Here is a 12,784-nt window from a genome sequence, read left to right as displayed (position 1 = left end):
TGCTAGTGTTTTGGTTCTATATGGTGATAAAGGTAGCTAGTGTATTTCAAGTCAACTGTTCTTGATCTATTTTTTCGTGTATTCTTATAATTATTCAGCAAATTATTGGGGTCAACTAACTTTTTCACTCTATTATACGAAGTCTAAAATTCTGATATACTGTACATACTTGTAAGAAACTCAACAAAAAGAATCGATCTGTGTATATATATTTTTCATGAGAACAACATAATGGTTTTCAACTACTTCTAAAGAATAATGTTGGGCAATAAGGAATTTGAGACTGTACCTATAACTGACAATGCTGGACACTACTTATTAAACACAAGTTTGATAAAGGAATAGAGAAATAAATTATATTATTTGAATTGTAACCTGGGTTTTACTGTAGAGAGAACAAATCATATTGGCTGTCTAGATTGGAAAAATCTGTTTATAAATCTTTATAACACCTGTGTGGATATACCCAGGCAACATATGTTCCAATAGGAAACAATTCTAAGGGAAGAGATATTGTCCCTTCCACTGCGTTCCTTTAATACATCTAACAGCCCATACTGAGAAATTCTCTGCAAGAACTGTTCAGCGGGAGCTATTTGTACTTGAGATACAGAGTCATGTCTGAGTAATGAACCCATTTGAAAGCTTTTAAGATCTTGCTTAGGTGATTCTGGAAGGCAAGTAAAAGTGCAATGCCCATACATATTTGGTTGGGATCTCTTAATTTCAGTTATTTGGATCTTTTTGCATTTGGGTAAGGTGGAGCTGAATTCTTGCAGATAAACACACACCATCTGTAAATAAACAGTTTTTTTTCACATGCTCAATAATAAATAAACATTATCACTGCAACTTCTTTTAGTTCCACACATAGCCGTATGGATAGAGTCGGAGCTTTAAATCGGTATCTGTATTAAGAATTAGCATAAAGTATTTGTAATTAAGTTTTAACGATTGGTTTGTGTTTGTGTTTTTGTTTTTGCAATTGTAGTTGAATCCAAATAAAAATTAAAAGTGAAAAGAAGGGTGAAATAAATTTGGGCTAACATTATTAATGCATACAACATCACAGGAAGTGACATCTCTATGTATTATTGAAAGTGATTTGTTAAAAGTTTTCCATGCTTGTGAATGTCATTCTGACTTACACTAGATCATATATAGTAGGTGGGTATGGGTATCTAAAGACATACATTGTGGCACACTTTTAATTCCATCAAACCTGATTTTGAGTCACAAATCTGCAGTTTAATAGTTGTGTGACCTTGGGTAAATTACTTCATTTATCTGCATTTCAATTTTTTTCAACCCATGGAAATAGATATAAATAATGTCTATCTTACAGGATTGCAGTAAAAAATAATGTCTATCTTACAGGATTGAGATAATTTATGTAAAATTTTGGCATAGTACCTAGCACACAGTGGTTAAACAGTGCAGGTTCATTAATACAGAACCTTTAATAATTAAAATTTTAATGAATTTTAATGTAATTATTCTTATAAATATACTTAAACATTTTGGGAGAACAAGGATTATATGTAATAAACATTATAAAGCTTTATAATAAGTAACGTACGCCCAGATAAAAATACCCAAAACCAGAATATTAACCTCAGATTGAAAATATGTAGTGAGCTTTTGCATAACTTTTCAATTCACACTTGAATTATATCATGGCCTAATGTAAGAGTAAAAGACATGTCCATTAAGTTACCTATGAGCTTTTACTTACGTACCAGACAAGTTTGGCTAAATCGTTAATCCGTGCCAGGAAAAAAATACATACGTTGCCCAGTGCTTGTACCTTTGGGGGCACAGTTTCTTTGACAGACCACTAACACCTCTGTCCTTGAGCCTCACGTCTCGAGTCAAAGCTCACGACTCAGAAACAGCATTCTGTATTTCTGGCTTTTCGCCAGCATTTTTACTTTCGATTTTCTTGTTCTCAGGCGTATCTTTTTAGGATCCTGAGCAGCTGTTCAAATTGGAATCTTAACCCTCTTTTCCTCGCAGGGTCTCGCTGGAAAGCGATGACAAACCTAGAGAAACAGCCGTATTACGAGGAGCAGGCCCGCCTCAGCAAGCAGCACCTGGAGAAGTACCCCGACTACAAGTACAAGCCCAGGCCGAAGCGCACCTGCCTCGTGGACGGCAAGAAGCTGCGCATCGGGGAGTACAAGGCCATCATGCGGAACAGGCGGCAGGAGATGCGGCAGTACTTCAACGTTGGGTACGCGCCTTCCAGCCGCCCTTTCCAGGGAACGGCCCTGTTACGCTTAACGGGGTGGGAAGACGTGTTTGTGTAGTGGGCAAACGGGGTGGGAAGACGTGTTTGTGTAGTGGGCAAACGGGGTGGGAAGACGTGTTTGTGTAGTGGGCAAACGGGGTGGGAAGACGTGTTTGTTTAGTGGGCAGACGGGATTGAGGCGGAGGACCTCACCGCGGTGCATTTCAGAGCTCAAACTCTCCCCCGCGTGATCCTGGAAAAGAACAGCCGGTGGGAATTCGCTCCAAGCTCCCTGAGCTGTGTTAATGGCTGGTTTGAAAAATGCAGGCTCAGAAATAATCATTTTGAAGTTTGCGCTTCAAAACTCAGAAGGATCACTGGCTGGCTCTTTTCCTCGACTTTCATTACTTCCCAGGTTCACAGAGATAATGCCACCACGGCTAAGTTGGTTGAGATAATTCAACATAAAAATGATTTCAAAAGAAAGAAACACTAGTTTCTGGTATGGAGGGGATTCTGAGGGCACATGTGGGTCTTTGCAGGGCACACAGAGTGGGCCTCTAGGGCACAGCAGGTGTGAATGGGAAAGTTCTCTCTGAATGTAGAATGCAGCTCCCCACCCTGTAATAGGCTGCCTGCCCCCACATCGCGTCTGCAGGACTTTCTCAAAAAACACAGGAATAAAATTCCTCCTATTTGGAATACAAGTTAGTAAGATCCCAAAAGCTTTTTAGAGTAAAAGCTGTTATGAAAATGGTCAGAGGTGAACTTTTCAAATCTGCCCCATCCCCTGCATTCCCGTGAAAGGGGCATCCTGCTCTGTCCAGGGTCTGGGAATTATTTTTATTTTTTTTAATCCTCACCCTAGGATATTTTCTCAAATGTCTTCAGGTAGAGTGGGAGAAGGGTAAAGAGAGAGGGGGAGAGAGAGAGAAACACCGATGTGAGAGGGACACATCAACTTGTTGCCTCCTGCATGACCCCAACCAGGGCCGGGGACAAACTGCAATAGAGGTACTTGCCCTTGGCCATTATCAAACCTGTGACTTTTTGGTCTGAGTGTGACGTTCTGCCGCTGAACCAAACCAGCCAGGGCCGGGGTCTGGGATTTATATGCTAGTGCATGGCTTAGCTAAGAAGGACACCTAACACTTCTTGGGGAGTAGTGAACATATGAACATATGAATGAATGAAAGAATGTATGAATAAATACCATTTATTAATCCCTTCCTGCTAGGACCAGCTACATAATTTGTTGATCCCAGTACAAAATGAAAACACAGGGTCCCTGTTGAAAAGTTACTATAAATGTTAAGGCTTTGACACAGACCTTAAAGACAAGGGTAGACTCTTTCCAAGCTCCAAGGCCCATGTAGCTTCAGAGGTTGTCCACTCATAAGTCTGGCCTGTTCCCTACCCCTACCTCAAACTATGTCAGGAACTAGGTGGACAGTGATAGTGTGCATTTCTGGTAAGTTCTGGGCGGTAAGGTTTTACTTTCAGAGCTCTAATACTTTAGGATGTTTCCATGAAAGTTGAATTATAATTCTTTTTTTTTTTCAATGTTTCTGCATGTTGTCATGAAGGAAAGTGAACTTGGGGTTAAGGACCTGGGTTCTTTTGCTTAATCTTTCTGCACCTCAATTTTTTCATGGAATAGAAGAGTAACAAAACAGGATTATTTTATTTATTTATGTTTTTGTGGTACGTGCCCCTAGCGAGAACCGAACCTGGGACTCTCTGGTCCACAGGCCGACGCTCAAACGCTGAGCCAAACTGGCCAGGGCAAAACAGGATTATTATTATTATTATTTTTTTAATCCTCACCCGAGGATATTTTTCCATTTTTTGTACAGATAGAGTGGGAGGGAGAGAGAGGAAGGAAGAGAGAGAGAGAAACATCGATGTGAAGGGACACATCGAGTGGCTGCCACCCACACGACCAACCAGGGCCGGGGACAAACTGCAACCGAAGTACGTGCCCTTAGCGGGAACCGAACCCGGGTCTCTCCGGACCGCAGGCCGACGCTCTAACCGCTGAGCCAAACTGGCCAGGGCAAAACAGGATTATTTTAAGAATCCAAGATATGTCTTCTAATCTATAAAGCACTACAGGGAAGTAAGGCATTGAAGTCAAAGTAGGGTACAATTTTTTAAACGTTGGGCGATTGGGTGAAAATCAGTGCCTTAGAATTGGACAAACTGAGCAGACTAATGATATAGCAAGGCCTGCATCTAACCATTCACTCACCACGGTCTCTTTCGGGGCGTCTCTCCGACAGGCAACAAGCACAGATTCCCATCGCTACTGCTGGCGTAGTGTACCCCGGAGCCATCACCATGGCCGGAATGCCCTCGCCTCACCTGCCCTCAGAGCACTCGAGCGTGTCCAGCAGCCCGGAGCCTGGCATGCCCGTCATCCAGAGCACTTACGGCGTGAAAGGAGAGGAGCCACATATCAAAGAAGAGATGCAGGCTGAGGACATCAACGGAGAAATTTATGATGAATACGATGAGGAAGAGGATGATCCAGATGTAGATTATGGGAGTGACAGTGAAAACCATATTGCAGGACAAGCCAACTGATAAGGATCAAAAGATTGTTGTGACCTTAGGACTTAAAGAAGCCCTAGCTGGTTCATCCTTACCAGTGGCCAAGCACATTAACTTTCTCATACACTGACTGTTACTTTAACTGTTAGTCTTAAATAGTTGGGACATCAGCTGACTAATAGACCTCAGCCTCAAAAGGCTTGGAAAGGAAAAAAAAAAAAAAAAATCCAACAAGCAAACAACAATATCAACAACAAGAGATTGAAATAAGCTATGGGTAAAATAATGCCAGTAATTCAGCTGCTACATCCAAGCACTGAAGTCTTACCCGTCAACTTTTTTTTTTTAAATAAACTTTATGGCTGTTTGTTCTACAATGTTCTAGAAATTCTCACTCAGGTACACAGTGCCAACAAGTGGCTTGTGAATGTGTTTTGTTGTTTTGTGCTACAATTTTTAAAAAGAAATAAGTTTTGTTTTGTTTTGGGAGGTTTTCTGGGGGGTTTTCTTTTTGTTTTTTCTTTTTGTTTCTTTTCTGTTTTGTTTTGTTTTTTTGTAATGCACCTGACAGAAAAAAAGAAAGATGAATTTCTCTTTACTTCTCTCCACCTTCTCCATCTCTATACTTTAAAGATGGAAGTCTGTGCATGGGGGCGAAGAGGGAAAAAGAGCCTGTTTTTAACTTCCTTGCTATCCATCACAAAATAAGCGATTATTTTCTTTAGGGGACTTTATCTATTGCACACCACACTACATCTTTGAGCAAGTGCCAAATTTGTACTGAAGGGTTGACCCAGTTCATTTCTTCCCTTTTCGTTGTCCTATTCCTTCTTCAATTAGGACAGTGTTATATCTCAGACAATCCCTTGAAAAACCTGAAATACCAGCAGCTGGTGTGATTTGACTTTTTTTTTTTTTTTTTTTTTTAATGGAAACTGTAGGTGCTGTTCTCAGGTGAAAAGAGAGAGAGAGAGACATAAGAAATTTAGAGAAAAATATTTTCTGATCTTGGATTTTTGTGTGTATGTATGTGTGTGATTATGGTACTAATAGGAATAACGTTGGACCATTGTGAGTTAAACCCACACCTGGGGATGAAATCCCACATCCTCCTAAGTGACTGGTCTGGAAGCAACCTTGACCTTGACTTTGCACTTCAAATGACAACTTAACCAATATAGGGCTCAGAAATTATATTTTTCAATTTCTAATATGATTATTATTGGATGAATCCGGTGGCCCTGTGTAATAGATGTGTGCATGTATAATATGGAAGCTACCAGCAAACTGCTCCCAGATGTCCCTTCTCCTTGGTCAGTCGGTTTCACTAACTTTCTCTACGTAACGATTTCTGTTTGTTTTTCCTGTTGATACCTTCAAGCAAAACAATGGTTGTTTTTCTTGACGATATTTGCCCATTTTCCAGAAGTAGAGAATTAGCTTCTTTCTTCAAAATTCCACCCTTTCCTGATGAGGACGTGGAATTGATGAATTGCTAAGGTCTTTTTCATTCTCTCCATTACATGAGGTGGAGGCCATTTGCATTTCAGATTGTGGGCCACGTGCATCTCACGCCAAAAAGCAGGATTTGATTAAAAGTCCTCACAGCCCAACACAGTGGAGCCTGACCGCACCCAGCGATCCCTCCACCACCCCTCCCGCTGTCAGACGGACCACTGGAGTCCAAGTTGAGGTCCCAGCAGAGGACATGCATAGAGCAGCCACGGATGGTGACGGGACTGCGTATTGAAGTGTTGCCAGCCACGTGCTCAGGCAGTCACAGGGCTTGAACAAATGCAAACTCATTGGAAGTCCGTTGCCATTATTTGTGCAGAGGCACCAGACAGTGAATCCTCCAACCAGTAGCTGGGAAGCGCTGTGTCTTTAACTTCAGTCATCACTTTCCTCTCCCACCCGCCCCCCATCCCTACCCGAAAATCTGATTTTTACAAATAAGGAAAAAAAATCCTTTTTATTTTTCTCTCTCTCAAAAGACTTGCTCTGGGGTTTTGCTTGGAGGAGCTGATCATATCCTGCATGTCAGAGATTTTGTTTTGTTTGTTTTTTCTGTTTGTTTTTGATGACTGTATTTTCATTTGAACTGCCTCTTTTTGCTAGTGTTGTAATAATGATGATGATGATAAAATAATAATAATAATAGTAATAATAATAATGGTCAGCTGTTCCCAGATTAGTAAGTTATGTATAATTTATTTCGCCCTTTCTATTTTATTCTGCTCTGATTTGGAAGTACAGCCAATAAGCTGTTAGATATTTAAAATGAATTTTCACACATACACACACACACACATATTTACCCAGATAATTTTACTTCTCCTTCCACAAATTTTCTTCTTTTAAACAATTTGGCCCCAATAATGTCAAGTTCTGGTGTTTAGTACACAGGAGTGAATTGATAGGAGGGTCGTGTTCAATCTTAATTAACTTATGCTCTCATCAGTCATTTTAGTTATTTAATTGCCACAGTCATCTAGAGCCAATTTTTTTTTTTGTTTGTTCGTTTGTTTCATTTTGTTTTCAAGCACTCTGGATAAGAAAAATAGACACTTCTTTTTATATCGTTATTATGTACAATGTGAAAACAGATTTTAAAAAATTTGTTCTCCGTCTTCATTAAGAAATTATCTCTGATTTGTGTGGGTTCACCTCTCACGTTTGCTGGATACTTATTTTACTCCATGTTATAAAAATACTTGGTTTTCATTTCATGACTTCGGGCTACAAGAATACTTTGTTTTAGCTCCAGGTAGATGCCGCTTGAGGGCATTCATGGCTGAAACCAATTCTAACACACATACCAGTGAATTGACAAAACACTTCTGTTTGGTCTTTTTCTTGTTTGTTTTTTATTTTGTTTTATTGAAAAGGAAAAACAGCATTGTTAATGGTGACCTTTAACTGCTGAAATTCAGAAGTTAATTTCATTTAGTTAAATTTATGTCACAGAGACTAAACTGCATGACTGAAACCAACAGCGAGTTCATGGCCCTGCATTATATTCTCTTGTTCTGGCATCTCACTCACTGGTGTTACAATTTCTTTGCGATAATTTCCCCCCAAAGAAACAAAAGAAATTCTATTAATGTTTAAAATGTTTTGAAGTCATTTGATAAAGGTGCTATTAATAGCAACGTACTGTGTTAACACGTTGCCTTTTTTGGCATTTGATTGGTTTATAATTTTTGTAAAGGATCCTAAAACCTTGCATTCTTTTCCTGTGCCCCATGATGACCAAAAATGATAAGGTAGAGGAAATGAAAATAAGATCAAACTGAAATGAACATAATCTTCCTTCTCTCTCTGTTTCTTCCTTACCTCCCCTTTCACCATCTCTCTCTCTCCATCTCTCTCTCTCTCTCTCTCTCTTCATCTCTCTCTCTCCATCTCTCTCTCTCTCTTCATCTCTCTCTCTCTTCATCTCTCTCTCTCTCTTCATCTCTCTCTCTCTCTCTCTCTCTCTCTCTCTCTCTCTCTCACACCAGTACTGAGGAGTAATCCTGCCAGAATTCTTCTTTTTATGGCTGTTGTAATCAGTTCCTCTGAAAATTAATCATGTTTGAATATGAATCTAAGAGAACATTACTGGAGAAAACTAAGTTAAAGTTGCTCATTTATTAGTTACCAATAATTTGGCTAGTTATGACAATTGGATAAAATACAAACATATTCTTCAGTACCTAAATTAGTTAAGTAGATTTAAAAAATTTTTTTTTTGGCATCCGCAGTTAAGAGTTAATGAACCATGTATAAAAATCCATCCCCCCAAAGAACATAATCATTATTGAAACCAAATCCTCATGTAAGGAACAAATATAAAAGAGTTTACTTTGGTGAAATTATTGCATAGATATTTCATGGTCCGATTTCAGATATTTTCTTAATCCAGAAGTTGTTACTGTTCCTAGAAGAAACCTCTCTGATCACATTTAAAACGTCAGAAATAATCACATTTTCAACCATTCTAGTAGGTAAATTATTGAATTGTAATAAACAATTGTATATTTACAAACAGGTTTATGAGATATTTGTTTATCAAGGTAAGAGTAAAAGAAAAATGATGAGGTCTGCAAGAAAAAATATGAAGCCCGCTAAAAGCGGTTCGGAGACCTCTTTGTCTTGTAGGGCATACGTTTTCATTTCGACAGGCTTTCACAGTATTTAATTTTAAAATGTCCCATAACTCTCAGTTTCCCAGGTTGAAGATGATGTTGTGTTGAGTTTTCTACTGACTGACTCCTGTCCTCCCAGTGTCTCCGTCACTGGCTCCCTGAAACAGTATTTATATAGCCCCACTGGCTCTAAAGCTCTTAGTCCTTCTAACATTGTGGATTTTAGGAGTAAAAAAAAGGTAAAAAGTAGAGAAGAGACAATCAAATGCCTGGAGCTTAAAACAAAGTATGTGCAACCTACCATCTCACTTGAAATTTAATAAAATAAATAATTATGTAAATATAACATAGAGTTATAGATTTATATTTTGTTCATAACACATAGTGTAATATAAGTTGTATATTTTCATGTGTTTTGGTTTTATGTTATCATTCATGCCACAATAAAAATAAAACAGGAGTTTATGTACTCTTAAAAAAAAAAAAAAAAAAGATGTGGGTTGCCACCAACCTGTTTTTGTTTTTGTTTTGTTTTTTTGTTTTTGCATTCTCTTTTTTCAGTATTACTGCCATGCAAGGCACCAATAAAAACAGCAAATGTGTTCTTTACCTATTATACTGTGTTTCTTTTTGCAGTTATTGTTATGAAGGGGTAATCAGTTTTATGAACAGAGCAAAAGTATAGAAAATAATTTTGCTTTCAATATAAATAACCCCACTTGCTGAAGTTGACTTTGAACAGAAAACTGAGGGTTTAGTTCTTAATGGTGGACATCCCGAGAAGGACAGGCGGACCTTGGTATAAGGCATCTCTTCAGACAGGGATACAGCTTCGCTACCCTCTTCTAAGTATAATTGAGTCTAATACACTTAAACATCCAGCAGCTGGATGCACCCTTAATGTTGTTTCCCAAGCTTGACACTGTTATTGAGGAGAGTTTTCTACACTTCAGAGTTGTCTTTCATCCTGTATAGAAAAAGAAAAATCAAAATTTCAGATACTAATAAGTATAATTTTCAACTTGCTGTTGTCTACTTTAGGATAACGAATATTCTAAATTGCTAAACACTCTAATATTATTGTCCTCTGGAGTCTACCTTCAACTTTTTAGCAAACGTGAAACACAAAAATTCTCCTTTCCTTCCAGTGGCCATTTTTTGCTTATCTCTTCCACCACAGTTATCATTCCTATCTCGATAGGTCTATGTGTAATTGTTTCTTAAAAGACTTCTGGTTTAGTTGTTTGGTTGGGTTTTTTTTTAGTAAGTATCATGACACTGAGTCAGATAATATCTGGTGCAAATGAACATAAAGCATATAACTAGGATATCTTCTGCTAACATTTTGCCCGTGGTATACCTTATCAGAAATATTTTACAAAGTCTTGTCCATGGACCACCTGATTCAGAGTTAACTGGTAGATACGTAGACTCCTGGGTCCAACTGCAAGTCAATAAGTCTCTAGGAAAAGAGACAAAACGGTTGCTCTCCAAATTATTCTGCACTCGCCAGGTTTCAGAACAACCAGGAGGTGGGGCTATTTTACTCTGCCAGCTACCTTTTTGCGTGTCATATTCTGCAGATCCTACTGCCTGCCATACTTTAACTTAAGCCTCTGTGCAAACCTCAGAATTTAGGGTCAGTGAATAGGCAAGAGCTAGAGAGGGGAAAAAGCTCTCACTCTGTCCCTTCGTAGGTTGTTTTTGAGGGCATTTGGTCCACCAACCTGGACCATGCTCAGAGGTTATCGTGGTTTCTCTGCTTCTGGCGTTGCTCATTGGCAAAGCAGTAGGCTTCGGAGACTCCAGGGGCGAGGGGAACACTGGAAATATAACTGAAACACACAAACTACACCCCCTGAACATTTGAAAACAAATTGAGGTTCTTTTAAAATAAAAAAATTCATTGTAAAAGTCGAGAAATAAACATTCCATGTGGTGTTTACAATAGACCACCTATGGCTACGTTGGTCACACACTCGTCCGCTCAGTTCGCACCAATGGGGACACTCTTGTCCGGTTGTGAACCGGCTCACCGAGGGGCGACCTCCAACCACCGCCCACTCTCTCCTATCGAATGAAGTCACTTAGTGTTGTCCCGTGAAACACCAATTTAGAAACATTATTTTCTTGGCCTTTATGTTTTTAAATTTCTTATGGAATGCTCAGGACAAACGTAACAATACATTGTTTTTTTTACTGTCAATGCCTTGAACAACTACACAAATACTGACAGAAGTGAAAAGAAACGCACTATTCTTTTTTTCATTTATCTCAGCTTTGCCAATTTGAGTTATTTGTGTTGGGGGAAGTTCACATTTGCGTTTTTAAAAAATCAGAATGCTGTCATTCTTACCAAATTTTAAAGCTCCGAAATAATCCCTATTTATAACTTGACATTATCAATGGAACCTCATTTATAACAATGGGGGAGAAGGTAAGCATGAATTAGTTCGATGCTGAGTTAAAAAAGATTTATGAAAAAAAATGAATTTATTTTTCTTGAGTTTCTAAAGCAACCTAATAGCTAGCTGAGAAGACCTGTTTTATAAGTAAGCATTGTAATTAGTTTGTAAAGTGAATGCAATAGTATTACTAAAAGTTCTTAAAAATAGTTATGTTTTCTTAAATAGGTTAAACATCTGTCCTACAATTTGTATGTTCTACCAATTTGCTTAGCAAACTACTTATACAACCAAGAATGAACCAGTTCAGCTATGATCACAATCTATCATCAGTTTTTAATTAGATGCACAGATATGAGATTTTACTGCCCTATTACTAGCATTTTCTAAACATGCAAGTGAATATGGAATGGAATGGTATTTAGTTGCTACTCAAAATATAACCAAGAGGATGAAAGTTGTTTTATCACTGATATTGATGTCTCTTCTTATCTAATTAAAAAAAAATTAGCAGAGCAATTGTAGGAATTCCGTAGGCCTAAGTAAACACCATCATTTTGTACATTGCCTGTTCAATTTAGTATAACATTTCAAAGTCTGAAAACAATCTTAATTACATGAAAACTGTAAAATATATTTGAAATAAAGCCTTTTGTTTATAAAATACACTGTTGTAATAACTTTTTAATAAATTCATGTGGTAGAAAGTTGGAGAAGCCGTAGAACGTATTTAGATAATTATTTACACAGATGACTGACTTTATTCATCTTGTCCCAACACTGGCCCTCAGTAAGCATTAATTATGCCTCATGTTCCAAACCTGTAATCGACTGCAGCACAAGTTTACAGACTGTGGTTGCATGAACTTGAGTGTGATTTAGGACTGCAGTCATTACTAGCAGGCCTCAAATAATTACACAAATTGTCCTTCTTTTTTCTGAAATGATCCTTCAAGCTACACTGTCTTCTGGAATTAGCAATCTGCTTTCTTATGGGCATAGTTTATTTGACATCTGGGAAATAAAGTGAAATTGCCATTGGTATAACATTTGGACACAAATTTATAACTATATAGATATTGAAGAAAAAAATGTAGGTCATCCTCAGTAAAGAATTATCCATATCCTCCTAACCCAGTGATTGCACAGATATTAAGCTTTGATATTATTACATATTATGTCACCTGCATCTTAGACCCTTGCTTGTAATATTTTCTGTTAGAGATTTATCTTTGTATCTTATTGTTAAAGTAAAAGCTAAAGGTTCACTTAATAGCTGTTACTTCAAGATTCCCAAAGTTTATGTTGGTGAACTTTGAGAAAGTTGTATAAATTTTACTTTTCATACATATTTTAAATACACAAAGCCTGAGGTTGTATCATGGAAAGATATTTAGACATTTTTATAAATGAAAAATACAAGGCAGGGAAAATGAATGATAAGAAAAGAATCTTAGGAAGTAGTA

General features: G+C 38.0%; 1 protein-coding gene across 6 annotated transcripts in view; it reads left to right on the top strand.

The window, feature by feature from the left end:
- The window catches only part of SOX5 (SRY-box transcription factor 5), a 960,413-nt gene extending 953,711 nt beyond the window's left edge, over positions 1-6,702 (top strand). For 2 of the 6 annotated variants that reach the window (XM_036251468.1, XM_036251466.1), the window contains exons 15-16: positions 2,017-2,233; positions 4,513-5,454. In XM_036251468.1, coding sequence (XP_036107361.1) covers positions 2,017-2,233; positions 4,513-4,816 — 521 coding nt within the window. In that variant the 3' untranslated portion in view covers positions 4,817-5,454. Of the gene's footprint in view, positions 1-2,016; positions 2,234-4,512 lie in introns of all 6 variants that reach the window. The other 4 variants (XM_036251467.1, XM_036251463.1, XM_036251464.1 and 1 more) reach the window with 3 other exon arrangements.
- The last annotated feature ends 6,082 nt before the right edge of the window (positions 6,703-12,784 follow it).

Source organism: Molossus molossus, unplaced genomic scaffold (genome assembly GCF_014108415.1).
Source record: "Molossus molossus isolate mMolMol1 unplaced genomic scaffold, mMolMol1.p scaffold_m16_p_10, whole genome shotgun sequence".
NCBI classification, from domain to species: domain Eukaryota; kingdom Metazoa; phylum Chordata; class Mammalia; order Chiroptera; family Molossidae; genus Molossus; species Molossus molossus.
The sequence above is the reverse complement of the archived record's forward strand: the minus strand, read 5'-3'. Positions and strand labels throughout refer to the sequence as shown.